Source organism: Sebastes fasciatus, chromosome 14, assembly GCF_043250625.1.
Source record: "Sebastes fasciatus isolate fSebFas1 chromosome 14, fSebFas1.pri, whole genome shotgun sequence".
NCBI classification, from domain to species: domain Eukaryota; kingdom Metazoa; phylum Chordata; class Actinopteri; order Perciformes; family Sebastidae; genus Sebastes; species Sebastes fasciatus.
The window spans coordinates 16757519-16779449 of NC_133808.1; the positions used below are offsets into that span (position 1 = coordinate 16757519).

The 21931-nt window shown below is 38.8% G+C and overlaps 1 protein-coding gene across 4 annotated transcripts in view; it reads left to right on the top strand.

The window, feature by feature from the left end:
* LOC141782668 (obg-like ATPase 1) overlaps positions 1 to 21931 on the top strand; it is a 53775-nt gene that overhangs the window by 7450 nt on the left and 24394 nt on the right. For 3 of the 4 annotated variants that reach the window (XM_074659283.1, XM_074659284.1, XM_074659285.1), the window contains 3 exons: positions 2447 to 2590; positions 4084 to 4211; positions 20019 to 20194. In XM_074659283.1, the coding sequence (XP_074515384.1) occupies positions 2447 to 2590; positions 4084 to 4211; positions 20019 to 20194 (448 nt within the window). The remainder of the gene's footprint in view (positions 1 to 2446; positions 2591 to 4083; positions 4212 to 20018; positions 20195 to 21931) is intronic. The other variant, XM_074659286.1, reaches the window with a different exon arrangement.

A 21931-nucleotide genomic window follows, 5' to 3' on the forward strand; every position in this document is an offset into this window, starting at 1 on the left:
GACCCTACATGATGTTCCTGTAGCCCCGTTTGAGCCACAGGAAGGGCCTCAGTGATAGGTTATCTTCTGCTCAGCCGACAGGCTCTCATCTTTTTTGCAGCTTCTTAAAACATTTTATGAGTCATTCACAGCAGAACAGTTGTTTTCAAGTCAGCTGGAAAGTTTTGTATGAGCTGAAAACAGCAGGTTTTGAAGTGACAGAGAGGCACATGATGCCAGTTATTGTACTGATTCAGTTTTTTGAAGAGGTTTGTGCTTTTTTTTGTAGTGTGTTTTAGCTGTTTTGCTAGATTTCGGAGCTTATTGCACAGAGATCCACTCTCTCTAGAATCTAGTGTCTTTATTTCTTACCCCAGCAAAACCACATTTTCTTTCTGGTATAAGAAGTAGAACTCATTGAGGTTGTGACCTGCCATACCACATTTGTGTCAAAGCACGACTTGCCAACCCTCCCATGGTTTCCTCATGAATGAACCATGTTGAAATGCCAGCCTGCTGTTAGTTGGGCGTAACTGACCATTCTTCACACACATGGGAAACTTGAGAGTGTGATTCAGCCAATCTTGCAGCTATTTCTACACTAATACACCAGCACATGTTCTCTTTCTGCTCAAAGGCACAAAAAAGTTTAGTCATGTCCATTTAACCCCTTATTGGGACACACCGTAAAGTATGCACAGTATATGGCTTTATGACTCAAGTTGAGTCATTCTTAAAACTCTCCACAGGTCACCTAGACTGAAGTTAATTTAACGGGTGCCTTTTGCCTAGAGCATCTGTCTGCCTTGTGTAACTCTTTATGCACTTGTGTGTCATGTCTGTATATGTTTAGGCAGCAGATGTAAATGAAGAATCCAATGTGAACAGTTAATCTCTAAATAACTACTTAAAGGTCCCATAACCCCATTTTAATATACTCATTGAGTTAATATATATGTGTATATATATATATATATACTGTATATATATATATATATATATATATATAAAGAAATTAGTGGCGTTAAAACGATTTTGAATTAACGCGTTATTATCACGTTAACTTTGACAGCCCTAATTCATTCACAATCATTTTTTTGGTCTGCGGCATTCCTAGTCTTCCCAAAACCCAGTCCAAGGTTTTAGGTTCATATTTGGCCCAGTCATCTATATGTCTCACCTCCCTATAAAAAGGCGTTTCTACCACCCACCAGTGGAAAAACCATAGATTGTATAAAAGAAGTGGACGTAGTCACCTCGACGTCACCCATTGGTTTGTGGACTGCCGTTTTTGGCCTTCTTCATCTTGGTTATTTGCAACCAGAAGTGACACGAGAGGGTGGCGCTGTGTACAACCGAACGCTGAATAAGACATTTTTAGGTGACAAAATAGTTATAATTAACTTTCATGAGCTGAAAACACACTATGAAAGGGTTAAAGTTGTAAGACAAAAACACAGACAACTCCCATACCGGACAACGCCGTGGTAGCGACCTGTCAATCACAAAGTAGCCACGTCCTAAAGCATACCCTGCTTTATGGTCTATTTAACTCTAAATGGGACCATAATTTACTAAATGAACATCATGCTGGTTTGAAGAAGACTTGAAACTAGCGATTGAGACCATAAACTCATGTTTACAATGTTTACTGAGGTAATAAATCAAGGGAGAAGTAGGGTAATTTTCTCATAGACTTCTATACAATGGTCTGGCTGCAAATAGACATCACTTTCCCCATTGACCAGCATCTTTTGTAAGTAAGTAATTTGCTGTGAAATTATATCATTAAGAACTTTTTTACACCTGATGATGGTTGTGTTACTGTGGGGTGTCTTTCTTTTTCCCCCAAGGTGACCCAAGAATATCCTCTATCCTCTATATCAAGTATGTTAGAGAAACAATTTAGCTTTATATAAGGAATTAATGCATGCACTTTAGCAATCTTGAGCAATTTCATGCCTATAGGACTTAACAAACAATCATTTCAATGTGAAGCACCGAGTGAGGGGATAAAAATGGAAAGTCCTGGATTATAGTTAACTGCCGTGCCATTATTACTCTTAGACACTTGCCATTGTCTGTAGATTTTGAAGTACACTCGAGCTGCTTCTTGTGCCACAGAAAATAAATCTCTCTGTGATCACAACATGGGGCGGCGTTTGGCTGATCCCGTTCAACAGCTGAGATCTATCAGAAATGTAATTTGCCCCTCGATTCCGGGTACAATTGATCTATTATGGGATTATCTGACCTTGTAATTGGGCAAAGTATTTCGTAGAGTATTTTTGGTTCAAGCACTCAAATATTCAATCCATTAGAATAACCTTTTCCTTCTTTAGCAGAAAATAAAGAAGCCAATCTTGCATAATTTACTGGAGTGTTTCAGGATGATACTATCGAACCATCAGGTTCTGCACGCTAGCACTTTTTGATGGATTGACCTCACTGCTGTTTTTATTTTCAGGAAGTCAACCTTTTTCAACGTGTTGACAAAGAGTCAGGCTGCAGCTGAAAATTTCCCCTTCTGCACCATTGACCCAAATGAAAGCAGAGTGCCCATTCCAGATGAACGCTATGATTTCCTCTGCCAATTCCACAAACCTCCCAGGTATGGGGTCTCATCGTTGACCTATTATTCACACCTCAGATCTGTAGTCGCTGACGGTCTTCTTGCAATGGGTATGAGAAAACATATAACAGTGTTGTTGACATGTAGCTGCCAGTTCTGTATGATGTGTGATTGCTGCTCTCTTCCGAGGTTTTCTGTTAAGGAAAACGCTGAAGCATCTGAACCTCCCAACACCTGGTTATCATATACATTTATAGAGGCTGTTAAAGCAGGCTGAATTCAGATTTGCTGGGCTCTACTGACAAAGTACTAGCGAGATATCCTTTTTTGACTGACAAGAATTGGTATGTTGAATAGAAACACTACGCTCCTGCTTTTCAAAGAGCGGTATGAATCTCACTAGCATGCTTGTCCTCAGTTCTGTCCAGATCCTGTTCTGTATAAAAAAAAAAAGACAAAAAGCCAATGGGATTTTTCCATTGGGTTTTGAATTATTGCAGAAAATAAACTCTGTGACAAACAAACGTTTATAATACGTTTTGTTCAGCAAGAGAATCTCCACAAATGAACACCACTTTTAGGATTTTTGAAGTGTGAATGCAATCACCAGAAGTAAAAAAGCTAACATTAGGCCATAAACGAACTACCCCACAGTCGCATGAGCGCGAATACAAACAATGAGGCTGTAACGGCGGACGAGTCGGCGTGATGACATTTAGTAGTCTCATTCAGCCACTTGTTAGCAACGACCTTTTTGAAGACGCGTAAAAGCTTCAAAATTCACAAGTGGAATATTTACTGACGTATTTTATATCGTATAACAAAATGTTAAAATCTCTTTAGCTTGTGTTAAACACAAACCTTATTTCAAGTATCTATCTACAAACCCATTCAAAAAACCTATTGACTTCCAGACTAGGGAATCAGAAGTGTAAAAATGTTAACTCATTTCCGGGTTTTAGGACTCATTCATGCTCCACTCTATACCTGTCTACCCTACCTTCCTCTTTCAGGATAAGGCTGGCGATATTATACATAATTCCAATTTTATATCATTTTGTTACATTAAAAAATCCCACGAAAATATCAAAACAAGCAATGAATTGATCTTGTGGCATTGTTTATTTTGAGTCAATGCCACATACATCGTCCTGCTGCCATAAATTCTAGAGCACCAAATGTGTATTAATGCGCCACTGAAAATAGTCCCCAATAAATGCACTCTTTACTCCTGTTTGAATAACATTTACTAGAAATTGCAGTACGCATTTTACAAATATGGTGGAGCAATCTGTTCAAACTACCTTACAATCTACTGCAATACAATACAACAACATCACAAACTACAGTCTCAAAAAGTCATTGTTTAAGATGGCACAATTCAAATTTCGAGTTTCACAAACGTAGAACTATTTCCAGGACTGTTATATTGGATTGCAGCACACAACACAACGGTTACTATTTTTGTTAATATAATATTGATATTGTTGGATTTGGCTGATTTGTTTTTACTTTTACTTTCTGGGTTGCAGCAAAGTCCCAGCGTTCCTTAATGTTGTTGACATCGCTGGCCTGGTGAAAGGTGCTCATGCTGGCCAAGGCTTGGGAAATGCCTTCCTGTCCCATATCAGCGCCTGTGATGGCATCTTCCACATGACACGTGAGTCACATGTGGAGGGTTGCTCTCCCTCATTCATATCATCAACAAATCCCAGTATTTTATACTGTTGCTAAAGCAGTTGGCAACATTTGGTCACACTAAAGAGTTGTGCTATATTTGCAAGTAGGGCATCTTGTGTGGTGCGTCAGGATTAATGAAGTCAGATCAAACCTCACATTCTTACTGGGAGGCTCCCTGAATGTGAATCACAGAAGTGAATGAGTCTCTGCCTCGATTCACACATTCAGTAGCGTATTCTGAGGTTTGGAAACATAACAACGCAGTTCAGAAGGAGCACCACATAATATTGTAAAATGACTCCTAATGCCACTTTTTATTAAGTTTGTGTACAGTGGAGGTAAGTTATATTTATTATCATAAGGAAAAATGCCACAATATTTGTTCTGATTGGTCAAAAGTCTTGAAATTTGGTGCTTACATACTTTGGGCAAGTATCTAACAGTACAACTTTGAAATTTATAGATCAAATGAAAAATCACACTTCTATTAATAGTAAACAAACTGACTTGATATTCAACTTGTTATGAGTTCATAGATGCCAATTACTTGATTGTGCTCCTTGTAGTTTCTGAGATACAGCCATTTTCTTCAGGCACATGGGTTTTTTCCTAAAATATAATATAGTCTAGTGCAAAAACATTAGTCCCATAATGAAACTATATAGAGTAAATAATAGAATAAAACTCACTTTTCAGCCAAACGGTTTGACCTTTTTTGAAACAAACACAGAGAACACTCTGTGTTCAATTAACATTTTTTGTTGCAGGCGCATAAACATTTTGTGAAGGTGAAGGTTTCCTTTTTGTTTCCTTTTTTTTTACATCCTTCATACATTTCTATTAATGAGTATGATAATGAATAATAAATACTATTGCCACTGCTTATAATACTGTTGACAACAATGACAGTGGTAATGATAATACAAATCATGTTTTGCATGTTTTTATATTTGGAATGATTCGAAATACTGCGACTCTGTGACTTTGTGAATGTGCAAACGTGATTATCTCAGCAAATTATTCCCAGTCTGTCCCCCACAGTGATCTCTATAAAACAGATTCTGCATTCATATGTAGAATGTTTAGGTAACGAGACAAGATTTTGGTATCAGTAGTGTTCTGGTTTTTGTTTGTAGTCCGAGTAGTATTGACCAATCACGTTCGAGCAGGCTTTGGTTGAATGCAGGTAAACAGTCCATGTGGAGAGCAAAAGAAACGGAATGCGTTGGCCGAAATGCAAGCTCTAAATCCACCGGCTATCGTCTGATGATGATTTAGCTCTTTATTGGTTTAAAATGAGCTTGTAAACTGGCTACTAGTGAAACAATCCGGTCGTTAAAGTCGTCTCTCAACTCCAACTCCAGTCTCGCATCTCAAGTTGCTAATCGGACTGTAAACAATGAGCAGAGCATGGAAAAGGAAGTCTTCGCCCGGATATCCACTGGCTACACCGTAACCAAAAATATGGCCCCTTGCCCTCAGAGGCTTATCTATTGCCAGAAGACGATGGGTTTCAAATACCTTTCCAGGTCTCCCTCAAGTTCCTCTGTGTCTCTGACATAGTCTTTGTCTAACACAATTAAAGCGTTACACGCTAGAATAATTCAAATTACAGCAATTGAAATGAATGCAGAGGCCCTTTTAAATATAGCTGAATTTGTTTACTGATTGTATGCCGTTATTGACTTTCCCAATGTGTGAAAGGAGCTCTGATTAGAGAGTCGGTGGTGGCAGGCGTGGATCGTCCGGAGAGAAAGGGTTAAGATTGAGGCCATTTTGCTATATTGTTCCTAAGTTGTCTCTGTGTATCACTGACAAGTCTATTACTTTTGTCCCTGCACAGTTTTCAAATAGCCTTTGACTCTGTATTTTGAGAGAAGTGGAAGACCACCCACTGTAAGATGTAATGATTTAGAGAATAGTCCAGACATGTGAGGTGAGATAAACAGGTCTGTTGTCAGTTCAGTTTTGATGACTGTCGGTACAATTTAAGTTAAAGGATAAGGCTGGTGTTATTCTATATTTTTATCACTGTAAACAAAACCTTGAAAAGATCAAAACCAACAATGTGTTAGTCCGTCTCTCAATACGGACTTCATTAGCCTGTTTGTGGCTTTTAAAACACGTCACAAATATATATTTGTTGTTTTTTTTAAATATAAAAGAAGGATATTTAATTTCCCTAAACAGCAGGTCACTGTAGGTTAACAAATATTAGAAAGTAAATATTGTTTTGTTGTGGACTATTTTCAGCTGCGGATTAATAAACATTTGGCGCGCTGGTGAGTATTTACAGGACAGGACAGTGTATGTGGAAAATAAACTACAGTGCGTGAATATTACACCCCTGTATGAAGGTGCAGTAGCCTACAAGCAGGGGGCAACAAAACCACTCATGAGGACGCATTTTAGCCTTTTCGCGTGTCATTTGTACACCACGCAACAAAACTACAGTAACATCCACAGTTAGGTTTAGGCACCAAAACCACTTAGTTAGGTTTAGGAAAAATGTCATGGTAGGCCTTCAAATAAATTCAGAAACTTCAGAAAGTACATTGTCATTGTTCGCGTCGGGGTGGACCGCGGAGGGGTATTGCATCGCCCTGAAGGGGTTTACTTCACAACAATGGCCAGCTCGCTGTACATTATCCCGCTTATTACACGGCTACTTACTTAAGAAATCAATAATTTGACACAAAAGTGGTCCACCAGAGTCCGACATCAGAACTGCTTCCATAGCAACGGTCTGTTATACATAGCAACGGTCTGCTATAAAGAAATAACAGACCTTAGAACGCCGTGATTGACCAATGAGAATCGAGTATTCAACAAAGCCGTGTAATAAATGTCACTAACGTAGCTTAGAAAACAAAACACCGGTCTCTAACACCGGTCTCCTGGTTGAACGTCCTGTGTTTGTTGGACCCATCCACCTCCCCTCCCGCCATAAGCCATCTTTCTCACGTTTTACTCTACATCACTAACTCTGAGCGTAGCATATTCGCGTGGATGCATTTACATTGCAGTCAGTACAGACTACATGGCGCACAAATGACACGTCTAAAGGAAGAACGGTATTCTTATTACACCTTTGGTCTTTTCGTGAGATTTGACAGTAAGAAAAACATCAAATATTGTCAACATTATTCTTTAAAAGTTTTTCATATTTTACATTACAGTGTTGGAGAATGTCCAGAATTAATCTTTTAATTTTCTTGTGATTTGCTCACTTTTTGAGATACTAATGTACATGATGTGATACTCTATTTACATTACTTATGTGGGTTATATGTATTTTTAATATCATTATGTGCATGATTAAAAACACCCACAGTTCCTTTTGATATGGGCCAAATGTATATGCCAGATCCCAAACCCAACTCTTTTGTTTCCACTCACACAAAGCAGACAAACATCCTCAACAAGCATAAATAGGAAGATCGAAAGCTTCTTCTGTGTGTGTGTGTTTACATCTATCTGCTTTGGCGTGCCATTGTTTCCACTCTTCCTTGGAAACAATGTGGTATGTTTCACAAGTTACCCATTACACATAGCCGGTTTTGTATTGTAATTATATCTATCTGGTGTCAGGCAGACTGCAATGCTGAAGCCACTACTTTTATATAGCTTGATTATATGGTTGTGGGGGTGGATCACACTCTTTCGTGTCTGGAGTGGTATGTTTTTTTGTCTGGGAATTAGCAGAAGGGTTTATAAAGATACTGCGCAGAGACGCTCAGCGTTGGTAACATCAAACAGTGATTGTGAGTGCAAACTGAGGACACACGCAATTGACCTGAGCCTGATGAAACCAAGTGTGGAAGTGATCAGCCTTGATTTTCTGCCAGTTCTGTTTTAGTCTATGGTCTTTTATTCCATATAATGGGATACATTCATTTGTTTAGAAGTTGTGAAATTTGAGAAATAGCGAACAGCAGGTTTTTACAAAGGAGGAATAGGTTGCCACGTACATCTTTTTTTAAAGAATCAACTTTTACTAGAGAGAACTGGATTTTCCATTTGATGTCTCAAAATTCCCCCAGTGGTGTGCACGTTATGAATATTTTTCAACCCCTAATGACTTTGAACAGCCTGTGTAAACAGTGGATTTGCTTTCAACAATACCTTCCAACAACTATTAAGGCGCATGATGACATCCTGAAAGCTGATTCTGTTGAATAGCTGGTGTTCTCAAGTCTCATAACAAAATGGTTTGCAGGCTAAGTGTTCCCAGTGCTTCTGCAGTGACTGGAACACCTCACTGTCTGAGACAAGACACAGACATGTTCTACTTCATCTGCTCTTCTGTTTCCCGCTAGCAACTCTGCCAGCTCACCTGGCCTTATTCCCAGATGTTTGGTTTCCAGCAATTAGATGTTTGAATGCTCACGCGTTGTCCCCCTCATCACTGCAGGAAGGCTCTGGTTCACTTCTAATGAAGACTTATTTACGGTTGCACGACACTCAGTAAGAATCTAGCCTTAAGATACTGCGGTAAAGCACATTTAATCTTTAGGGACTGGCTGTGGTTGTGGGCAGCCGACTGGAAAGTGGCTGTTATTTTTGGCGTAGACTCTTCTCTCACTGTGATATTCATGCTTTCAGCACCTGAACTCCTGGTTAAGTTACGGCTCTTCTCTCTCCTCTACTGCCTGAAGCAGACATAAGAAAGTTCTCCCATTTTATAAAATAATGGTAGACGTTTTTAGGGAAATAAAACCTGATCATTGTGATCTTTTCTGTAGAGCAATAGAGATGTTGCATTGCTGTATCCTTTATAGAGCTGAAACATTTGGTCTATTAATCAATTAAAGCCATTTCTCACCAGTGTGATGCAAAAATGCGGTGTGGAAATGACAACTACAGTATGACAACTACGCACACTGGGTCTGGTGCGAGTTATCCGCACTGCCATGTTCTATTTTCGCAAGTTTCTTGGGAGTTTCCTCCTAAATAGTGCCATGTCCACTCTATACAACAAAAACCTAAAACTAAACGGACCCCAAATGTGATGCTAACGCTAGCTGTTGTGGCTAGCCTCGTTCCATGACCAACATATAAGGTTAGCAAGTGCATATCGGCTACATTACCATTTTCATCGTATCCCAGCTGCTGGGCGATCTCAAGCCATATATTGTCCTTTTGTTTGGTTGTTAAGGTAGTAGTGTTTGGCGTACAATATTGGGTGTTGAGAAGGAGACGGCCCATTGTTATTCTGCAACACTAGTAACAACAATAGTCCGAAAAATTTCCCATAGGACAGATAAAAGCCCATTGTCTGACAGTCCGTGAGTTGGTTTTTTTTGGATGAAAATCTGTCCTTGTTGTGAAACAGCTTTTAGTCGATTTGAAAATTAATCAGCAACTCATTAATTGTTTAATGCATTTTTCTAGCAAAACGCTCAAACAGTTGATGGTTCCAGCTTCTCAAATGTGAGGATTTGCTTTTATGATTATTTATGAGTTTTAGACTGTTTGTTGGACAAAACAAGATGCCACCTTGAGCTCTAGAACAGAGGTTGTCAAACGTTTTGGGGCGTAATTAACCATATGCTGACTACCATTTGTACTCTCAGCAATTGGAACTGTTTGTGTAGTAAAACTTTTTAACATAAATACTTCAGACCTGTTTCATAGTGATAAACAGAAACACATTTCAATTTGAATCATATTAATACCAATGTATCCAGACATTTAAAATTACCAGTTTAATGCTGACTTTCAATAAGTGCTTCAACTTAAAAACAATGAACGTATTTCTCCTTATTCAAATCATTGGCAGAAAACTCTGAACAAATCATAATAGAAGTTCAGTGTTGCAAAACACATCATAGTAATTAAGCATATTACTTCAGAATATTTTGATAGGAATATTTTCATTAGAGTGAGTGAAGTGACTGATTCATGACAGATTGACGTAATGTGTCACAATCATATCAGACAAAAGCTAACGTGGGTGGGAGTAATGGACAACATGTGCTTGTTTTATTGGTGCAAATGGTCACCATCTGTAGGCATGCACTTTTTGATGATACAGCCCAATTTTATAATTTATAGATAAATTATTATTGCCATGGAGAGCCATGGACCCCTGGGGGTCCCCGGACCTGTTTGTTGACATTGTCAAAAATGGCAGAGGCCATGGAAGTTCATTTTTCGGCGCATAATAAGTTAATACATTGTAATTTTGGTCGTATATTGTTTTTCTTCGTAATTTTATAATCTGTCTGAGGAAAATGTTGATATTCCCAACAGCCTCATCTGTTTCCTCTGTCATTATGCCTTTGCATTTCCTGCATTATGTTACCCATTTGCTAGTTTGCTAAATTGTTAGCCTCTGAGGCCTCTAGATGCCGACATTAACGTTGATATTGCCGTTGCTTATCAGCGGTGTTCTCTGCCATGTTGAAAACACAAGCTCAAGAGTTTCATTTAAAGGCACCATTATATGTCTTCCTGTGAGACCGGGTTGAAGAAATTGTAATGGACAAAGTAAAGTTTCCTGATGTTTTATTGACCAAACAGTTAATTGATTAACTGAGAGGAAAAATTGGCAGATTAATTGACAGTGAAAATAATTGTTAGTTTCAGGTTAAATTATTTGTTTTATATTGTGCATTGATTTCCGTCATAATAACCACAGAATGCTAAATAACACCAGTGTTGGTATCTTATGTCATTCAGTGTTGGCAGTGTTCTGCTTAATCCAGTCAGACATACAGACACAGACGCAACAAACCTGCAATGATCTCTATTAAGAGAGTAATTCACTGTAAATATAAACAGGGACTTGTGCCTACAGCAACTGTAGCCGTGGTAACAGCAGTTTGTACAACATCTAACAGTTGATTTGCAGTCTTGGATACCTGGAAAACACCTTCTTAAAGCGCCACGGTCGACTGACTGTTGACAGACTTATGGAAATATTTATTTTTGTGTTTTCCAACTAATTATAAATGAAGACATAGGCCTATATTTCACTCCTGTGTATAATTATTATTCATATAAACAAACATAAGGAATAATTGTTAACTGCATCTGAAAGTGTTAACAACTTTATTTAGTTTGATTTAGTTGCTGTGTGTTAGTTTGTGTATCAAACACTTTGGGAGTGTTGCGAGGTGCTAACTGTGTGTTTCAGTTTTTGGTGTTGGGGCTAATGTGATCACATCAAAGTCAGACAACAACAAATTGACCACTTTTGTGCTTCTCCAGAAATCGGTCCTAGTCACTCACCTCTAAAAATGTTCACAATTTAAAGAGCTCTAATATCCTCAGTGACTTCCACATGAATCATCATTACCCGATGAATATCCGAATCTGATGATAAAGAGTGAGTGATTAAACTAGCTGGCTTCACTTTGCTGAATCCGGTGGGACGTTGTATTTGTGTTTGGTTATTGCATCATTCAGACGTCAGCCCACACTGCACTAATCGCTTATAGTGAACAAATCAAACTGATTGTTGGGCTGCAGGCGTTACTGTATGAACAAACTGGATTGACTATTCAGACAGAGATGATTTATGGCCAACCTGCCTCCACACTGACGCCAGTAATGGCTCGTCTCCAGGAATTCTGCTTTATCACTCACCAACTCGCAAATTCTCAAACTTGACAAACATCCCAAACACGTCACCCACCCAGCCCGGTGGTGTGTGCGACTATCTAAACAGATCAGGCAATGAGTGAATCTCTCAGCATTTCAGCTGCTCAATCAGTTGGTGCGTTGATGTATTAATTCACACATCCAATAGCAACTATTAGAAATGTAATTTGTGACAGAATGATTGTTTAAAGAGAGAGAATTCCTCCCAAGGCCTACAAAAGTATACTGTATTTAGTGGTGCTAAATAGAACAAAAACATGTATTTTACACATTTACAAAGGTAGGACTGTGACATGTTTTCATAATAATAATAATAATAATAATAACTTTATTTGTATAGCACTTATCTAAACACGGTCACAAAGTGCTTCACAACATGCATGAGAATAAAACAAAGATAAGTAACATACAAAATGTAGTTACAATGATAAAAACAAAAAAACAAAAAAATTGTGACGTGATGTTGTATGTCCAACAAATATTAAAATTACAGAAATGACTATTTCACTAATACTAAACTACTCTGAAGCCTGTATGAAATATTGTTTTGTGCTCATTTTTGTCAAATGAATACTTATGATGAAAATTAAATTATCAAAGAGAGAACATACGCCTAGACATATGGCATATTGGCTTTTATTAAGACACTACGTTTCAAATTTGTTTAAGTAGTGCTATTACACTGCAGATACTGGGTATACTGGGCATATACGTGTCAGATTTCTTCATATTGTGTCTTCATCTGTTTTTTTTCAATGTTCAGCCATGGTCTATAGCAAAGTAAACTGGTTTATAGGAAGCAAGCGACCCACTTCCCACACCACACATGGACAAAAATACACTGTGTTGTACAACAGTCTCAGCTGGGTCCTAGCACCTGCCTTACTGTTGTGTCTTGTTATGCTTGAGGAAAAAATGTCAATGTTGCATTGCAAATCAGTCAGAAAAATAAGCTTCTCTGTGCTTCATGTTGTTCTTTTATGTTGGTTGTTGTTTCAACCAATACGGTATTGTAAAGCTAGATCATTTAGCCGTGGGGATCATCCTCCCTTTGTGTGTTTTTCGGGGCTGTGTTGAGGTGCTGTCACAGCATTTAAATGAGCATTTTGCTTCAGCGAGAATGAAGAGTTTTTGTCAGCCTCCACTCATTGTGGATGATTAGAGCAAAATGTCTACCCATCTTGACTGGAGATCGCCACAGCTCCAGATAACATGCCCGGTGATTGAAGGTCGCAATATTTTGAATTCTAATGGGGCTGCAAGATGAATTGCCTGAAATAGACTGTAGAATCTTCCTGCTTCCTCCTCGTGCCCCCCTTGCCTGTCCGCTGTGAAAAGAACCACTGGGAATGGCGAGGCCCGATGATCATAGAATTATTGGATGGTGATTCTAAACCCTTCAAAGAGGAGTTGCTATGGAGATCTCGCTCCAAACTGTGAAATGATTCACCTTTGAAAGGCTGGAGGGCCTGAAAGCTGAACACATCATTGTTCAGGTGGCGGTTGGTTAGGAAATTGCCGGTGCCTGTGCAATCAGCAGCACTATAGTAGTTAAGGATCTAAAAAGGTTTGTTCTCTGAATGATGTGGGACAACAGTGGTGTGCATTTGGCGGTTCCTTTCAATCAGGGCACTCTTTTGCTCCGTGATTTAACAAAATAAATGGAATGACAGAGGTTAAGCTAATTGTAAGGGGGATTAACACTGTTGTTTTCTGTCAGAGTTCAGGAAAACCGGAGCCTCCCCAGCACATTCACTTTTCAACTGCACACAGATCAGGCTTTCCCCTACCATGTAGTCTTTTTTTCAGTCACTGATATCCAACATTTTGGAAATGCACCTTTAATACTCCGTTTGGTTTGAGACACTACAGTTGATGGTATATGACATAGGAATTGGAGACACCTTGTGAGGTACAGATATTCATACTATCCAGCACTGTGATTTCACTGTGATCTATTTTGAAAGATGGGATCATGTAGAAAACATGTTTCGGTGTTTCTCTGAAGGGCTCAAACCCACCATTTTCGGGTGTCAAACTACTTTTTAGCAGCCAATGTATTTGCCATAATTGACATACGCAAAGAAATAAGGCTGAATATGCCACAAACTCTGTTACAGAAGCAGCGTACTTCAAACTGCCGTCAATTTCATGTATCCCAAAATGAATGTCAAGAAGATATTTCCTGAATGAACATAAATACCCTTGTGTGCATTGCCAGTGTTTCTATGCAGGGAAGACATCCATAATGTGCTTTTCCTGACAGACTCATAAAATAGCTTTTACTGCTCTGAATACCAGGAGAATTACGGCACTGAGTTTGCATGAACATTTTAAAAGCAGCGCGAGGAATGCAAGCCCTTTAGATGTGCTCTTACCCATCTTGCATGTGAAAACACGCACAGGAAGTTAGAAGTCAATGAATACTGTAATTTAACTGAATTATGTTGACCACATATCCTCCCAGGTAGCAACATCAGAGGAAGCAGCTCAATCAGTATTGATCTTGACTCAACTCAGATGACTACCTTGTCTGTGTACCTGACAAAAAAGTAATGATATAAGCTCACTCGAGCTCGCTTGGTGGTTTTAGTTGTCAAACTTGTACAAACTGGAAATAATTAAAAAAATGTTTATATTGAAAGATAGGTTCTTAAATGTGTTGCAGTGACATTTCGCATTGTGAGGTTAATATAAATAACAGGGCTGTCAAACGATTAAAATATTTAATCGCGATTAAAATATTTAACCGCGTTTAATCACATGATTATCCATAGTTAATCGTGATTAATTGCAAATTAATCGCACATTTTTTATCTGTTAAAAATGTACCTTAAAGGGAGATTTGTCAAGTATTTAACTTGGGAGTGGGCAAACAGGCTGCTTTATGTAAATGTATGTATATATTTATTATTGGAAATCAATTAACAACACAAAACAATGACACATATTGTCCAGAAACCCTCACAGGTACTGCATTTAGCATACAAAATATGCTCAAATCATAACATGGCAAATTCAAGCCCAACAGGCAACAACAGCTGTCTGTATGTCAGTGTTTTACCGCAAAACTGCATGTGATTATCATAAAGTGGGCATGTCTGTAAAGGGGAGATTCGTGGGTACCCATAGAACCCATTTTTCATTCACATATCTTGAGGTCAGAGGTCAAGGGACCCCTTTGAATATGGCTGTGACAGTTTTTCCTCAACAAAATGAGCCTCCTTTGCAACAAGCTAGTATGGTTGGTACCAATGGATTCCTTAGGTTTTGTAGTTTTATATGATGCCATTATCTTCTCTCTAGCTTTAAAACTGAGGCCGCTACAACCTAAAAATAACAAATTGCGTTAAAGAAATTGATAGCGTTAAAATAAAAAAATGTTTACACGCTATTATCGCATTAACTTTGACAGCCCTAAAAAAAAAAAAACATTAACAAAGTCACTAAAACAAATTAGTTGTCTTTCTTTCTAAATGTTTTTCATTTGTAAATGTCAGTTCGTGGAGTTATATCTTCTCAGGCTGCACCAGCCTGCAGTGCCGCTGTAAGTCCATAATTTTGCAGAGCTTAGCCTGATCCCTAATCAGGCCATTGAACACCACTCACCCTCTAGAGACTAATCCTTTTGTTCTGTCAATAATGGAGCACCTGTTAATAGTGTCTTCAAAACATACACTATATTGAAATGAAGCAGTAAAATTAGAATTGTGAGACAGATGTGACTCCTGAAACAGGGCCTTTCCAACCTCTTTCTTCTTTTTTTTTGTGTGTGTTTTAACTGTCTTGCATGTGGCTTTGTGTGGCGCCGCAGACTCATAAGAGCCGTCTTCACAGAGCCCTACCCAGACCCAGTTGTTAGAGGACTAATTGTGGAGATTGCCCCCTCAGATTTCTCTCCTCTTTCACCTCGTGCATTTGTTCTCCAGCTCTAAGCCTTGAATGGGACGGCGGTAAAGTAGATGTGAATGTTAAATTAGGCGAAATTAATTAAAGCAAATTACTTTGGAATACGTGGCAGTCAGGGGAGAGTGTCAGCTGATGACTAAATAGTGAGTGATCAGCTGCTGCTGCTCTTTGAAAGCCTCTTTGAAATTGTGATTTATCAGCTTTTTATTAAGGATGTACAACAATAGTTAGAAACTGTCGATTACTTATTTAAGAAAGTAAGAAATGTGTTACGAAACGATTGTGCTTGCTTTAGGTGTTCAAACATTTGAATAAATGGACTGACATATAGTCATTTCTCATGCATTCATTAACAGTGATTTATACCAATCATGATTGGTTTATTGACCATGTGAACCTGTTTTAAACCTACATCGTAATTGTTTATAATATATGTATATTCTTGCATCTAACAAAATGATTACATTGCATTATATTTTCCGAGTTCATGCAGGCACAATAGCAAATTTTCATTCCAATCAGTGCAGAACAGGGAGCTGGTAAATTGGAGCAGCAAAACAATAATTCCACTGATTAGCCCCTTTCTGTGCAGCGTAAGTGAACTGTTTATACTGTGGAGTACCTCTGCAAGAGGAGAGGAACCAAAACAGCCTGATTAGGCAAAGAGTAATTGGATAAGTTCATTTCACCATGAGGACAACGCACAGGATGACAGCTTGCACAAAAGTCTACAGCTTCTGTTGACTAGCATGAGTAATAAGACCACTGGTATAGGAGTTTTTGGTTGTCTATCATTTTTGTTGTTGAGTTTTGATGTTTAGATGTGACTGATGAGTGATGCTAGATTGTAAAAGCTCTGCCATTTAGTTTCATGGAAAATCAAGTATGTGCCCCTCCTTAATTCAGTAGAAGAACAAGATATAATATTCTGTGCGTGTGGAAAATCACTGGAGGCTTCATATTGGTTCTGTTTACAATTTAGTGTCCATTACAATTTAAAAACACTCACAGTTGGTCTCGGAGGCACTGGCTCTTATTAATGAACAAGAGTCTACAGCTATGCTGGCGACTCTGTGATACTGTACTTTGAGCTAAATGCTCACAATGCTAACATGCTGATGTTTAGCAAATCATGTTTACCATCTTAGTTTAGCCTGTTAGCACGCTAATTACAGTTCATCTTATGGGGAACAGAAATGTCTCAGCCACTTTGAATGTTATAAGCTGGTTGAATCGGCGTTATCAGTCTCATAGATATGGGTTAGAAGGGGCCTGCTACACCTACTAGTAGGCTCAGAAGGCCGTTATCATCTACAGTATTGACATGGTTGATCACCAATACGAATACAAGAAGACGACGCCAACCTCTAGTGGCCGTAATGTCAAAGCCCGTTTGGGGTGGTGGTCGGGGGCGATGAATGGGAAAAAACAAACACAGGAGTTTGACCCGAGAGACCGCTGGTCGTGTCCTGTGTGAAACCACGTTGACTTATTTTACCGTACTTTTGTTACGTAACTTACGTGCTTATTTTAACACAAAGCACAATCTTTTCCTAAATTGGACAAAGTAAATTAAGTTGTTTTGTTTCAATTCACAAGGTTAAGTTTCACTTTCACAACATGGGAAGTGCAGGTTGGCCCCCCTGAATTATTAGTGTGATAGGGATAAGTAAAGGATAATGCACAGCAAGCCGGTCATTATTGTGAAATAAACCCAAATGCACAATAACCCGCTAGCTGTACATTTTCCCGTTTATTACACAGCTACTTACTTAAGAAATCAATATAATTTGACACAAGAATGGTCCGCCAGAGTCCGACATCAGAACTACATCCATAGCAACGGTCTGTTATACATAACAACGGTCTGCTATAAAGAAATAACAGACGGCAGAACGTCTTGATTGACCAATCTCAATCGAGTATTCAACAAAGCGTGTAATAACCGCTGATAACGCCCATTAAATCGGCTGATAACATTCAAAATGGGTGAATGTCTACAAAATGATATGGCAAGCCATCCAATAGTTATCGAGAGATTTCACTCAAAACCACAAATGTTAAACTCATGGTGGCACTAGAGGAAAAGTCAGCGGACCACCAACGTTATGACAATTCATCCTGTGGGGACCATGAATGTCTATACAAAATTTCATGGCAATCCATCCAACAGTTGTTGAAATATTCAGTCTGGTCTAAAGTTAGTTAAAGATCTGGCCTCATCTGCAGACAACCAAGACATTTATCTGATTTGTGGAGATGCAGGTGATAACTTTACTGTCCTGATAACTTCATATGCAGCTCTCCAAAGTATTGTCTGAATCCCATGTTGTGTGTCATAACGACAACAACACGCAGCTATGAATCATCAATATTTCCTACATGAATCACAGTTGATACTTGTTGAGAGACGATGTGATGAATAGTGTGCATCATTTCAGTGACGGTTTTATCTCGCAGGGCCACACCTGTCAACAGACCTTCACTGTTCAGGTGTCAACACGTGAATATTGATTGTTGATAACCTTAAGCGACTCCACCATGCACATTCCAAACATAGTGTCCCTCAACACAGTCATACTTAGTCATCATTCACCTGACATCCACTTCCCATGTTGAATGAGACGGCATTCCCATTAAGCCCCAGTGTGAAACTTCCTGAGTCACTGTGGACGGATTTACAAAACATGTGAAGCAATATTACAAATCCAAATATGCTAGATTTATATAAGTACTATTACTAATATCTAACATGAAGGTCCTCCAGTGGTGGATTATAACTACTCAAGTACAACACATTTACACATATTTACATTCCATACAACTTTATACTTCTGAGATATATATATATATGTGTATATATATGTATACGTGTATATATATATATGTATACGTGTATATATATATGTATATATGTAAACGTGTGTGTATATATATACACATATATGTATATACATATATATATGTATATATATATGTATATATGTATGAATATATGTATACAAATATATACAGGACATACTGTATACACATATATATACACATTTATGTGTATATATATGTGTATATATATACTTACTTTTTACTCAACACATTTATTTGACAGGTGTTTTTACAGATTGAGGTTTCATATACAAAACATATGATGAACTTATAAAATATGATGCACTGTCATGGATTGAATTACCCAACAATATACAGTATATAATAGTTCAAAATGTGACTTACTTATTTGCGTCAGTGAAAATTATCCAATGATGTAATAATAACAGTAATATAATATGTAGGCTAATAGCATTACAGGGACAAGGGACATTTTTCCAAATGCTAATTATACTTTTATTTTCAATGCAGGACTTTTACTCAATGGAGTATTTTTATGTTGCAGTATTGCCACTTTTACTTAAGTAAAGGATCTGAATCCTCCCTCTACCACTGAGGTGCTAATCCCCCTTTTATTTGCAAAATTAGTGTTATTATAAAACAACATGTGCTCCAACTGTATGGGGTGTAAATTAAAGAACATATATTGCAATCCACTACAGTTGCCCCTGGCGATGTTTAAGGCTGTCACTCTCATGTGACAGATGTACACCCGTGTCCCCCCTCCCTCCCTCACCCTCACCCTCACCCCCTCCCTCTGCTGGAGAATCAGTCCTGAGAGCCGCTGCTTGCTAAATGGTCTGCTTCAGAGCCTCATTACCTAATCACCAGCACAGCCAAGACGGCTAAGACGCAAATGATTAGTGTAAGACTGTCATCTGTGGTCTATGATTGTTGACATTTTTCTCTTAAATCCTACTCACTTTTGTTTATTTCTCACATGTTTTTTAACTTAATGGCTAATAGTTTTAAGACAGAGGGGTACAAAATGCATGACCAGACACTCCCCGCTTCATGCAGATTGACACACAAGCCTGTTTTGCTGCACTTAAAGCCAATTTTAGTGGAACTTACTTTGACACTGTAAGCTGGTTTCTTACAGTTCTGACACTTTCACACCGAAAAGAAAGATTAAATATATTCCTGGGTATTTTTATTGTATTTGTTATGACTTTCCTGTGACTCCCACTGTGCTTTTTCATGTGGATGTTTATTTTTCCCCCATATTCTCTGCAAAAAGCTAATGATTTTTTGGGGCCAAATCTAATCACTGTTTCACATTCGATCTCAAGAAGTCAATGTCATTGATTCTGTGGCTCTGATTCTGTTGCATGTACTATATGTGTTTTTATTCTATACGCTCTCTCTGTGTGTTTTGTCGCTGCAGGTGCTTTTGAGGATGAGGATATCATCCATGTTGAGGGGACGGTGGACCCGGTGAGGGATATGGAGATCATCCACGAGGAGCTGAGGCTGAAGGATGAGGAGATGATCGGCCCCATTATTGACAAGCTGGAGAAGACGGCCATTAGAGGCAGTGACAAGAAACTCAAACCAGAATACGTGAGTCAATGTCCCAGCAGGCCCTTTGCTCCCCCTCACAGCAAGGCACAAATAATAACCCTCCCACACACATGGCCAAGGAGAAAGAAAAAAAAAAAAAAAAAAAGAGTATGTTTTTTTTTTAATCTCCCTCCAATAGGTCTCACCCCTCCCCCTACCCCATTTTTTTCCCTTTCTGAGATTGAAAGTGATCAGGGGTCAGGGGTTTTCTGCTGTAGAAATCATTAATAGAGAGTTACTTATTCAGCTGCCGACCCTGGGTCACAGCACTGGGCTAATGAAAGTGTTTCCACACAGCTCTTTTTATCTAAAGTAATACTCAAATCATGGCACAGCTCTCGCTCATGCTTGTACACCTACAGCAGCTCAGGAAATTGTATAAGGCCATACAGCGGGTGACATATATGCCAATATCTCGCCATGAATACCGTAAATGTTTAGAATATTCTTTGACAGAGGATTTCCTCGGTTGTGTGCAGTGAGGTTCGGGGCCAAATACAGGGTAAGATCAGAAAGAAGAAAAAAAAGATCTACATCCTGGATGTCGGATTCAAAATGTATGTGGATGCATTCAGATGGTCATATTGTTAAGGTAATGAGGCTGAGCAGGCAACGTTGGCAATGATTTGGTTGTAAATGTCTCAGGATGCCTTTCCATCATCGGAGCAGGATAGGATGGGCTCGCACGCGAGGGGATCTGGCCTTTCACTTGGAGCGGCGTGCCCAATTTCAGGCCCCGACACACCGAGGCTCTGACCACTCATTACACTAACGAGAGGGGCTTTTTCACCTGCTGCAGAGGCCCTGTGTTTGGCTGGTTCCCCTCAGACTAACCCCCCCCCCCCCCCCCCCCCCCCCCCACCTCTTTGCAGCCAACAGCACTTCCCCACACCCCTGTAGCCCCACAGACAGGAGCCATTCAGGCTAGGCAGGTGGCCGCTTACGCACATAATTGCTAACAATTTTAGGCAATGAATAAAAATGATACATTACTTGTCAAAGGTTGTGCACACGTCGGCAAGTGAAATCTATAGAAGACCTCTTTAGATGGCAAGAATGGTGCTTATCAAAGGCTGCAGCGAGCTTTTAGATGGGAGGGATTGTGTGATTGTCTCACAGGCTGCGCCTGGCGTTTGACACGCTCAGCTGTGCACAGACACACATACATGTTTATGTAAGCGTCTATATGCAGAACATGTGCATCAAGACTAAAAATGTGCAGTTTAAAAGAAACAACAGTGCTTGTACTTTTTTTATGTAGAACCAAAGCATGCTTAAAAGGGAAATTCTGTGTAGATGGTGATTACTTCCTTAGATTTTCCTCTTTACTGAGTAATTTGCAAGACCTTTGAAATAATAATTTCCATTGTTGCACTCAGTTTCCTATAAGCACTGCGGGTCTTTATGTGGCCTGAAATTTCATGAGCAGGAACTGCTTTTATCCTGCTTGTAGTGGATTTACACAATTATTTTACCATTTAGATATCTGCCTATTGTCACATAGAATACCTGATGTGATGCACAATTTACACCTATAGAGCTGGTTTAGTGGACACAATAGTTTACGTTAAGCTGTGTCCTAAAAATCCCAAATCATTTTTTTTCTCACATTGTATATGTTCTGTCAGTGGAAGTGAAATAAACTACTGCAAAACCAACTAGTGATTTGCTATATGAACAACAAATATATATTAAAATTATGTGAAATTCTTAAGTAATTACGACAAAAAACACACA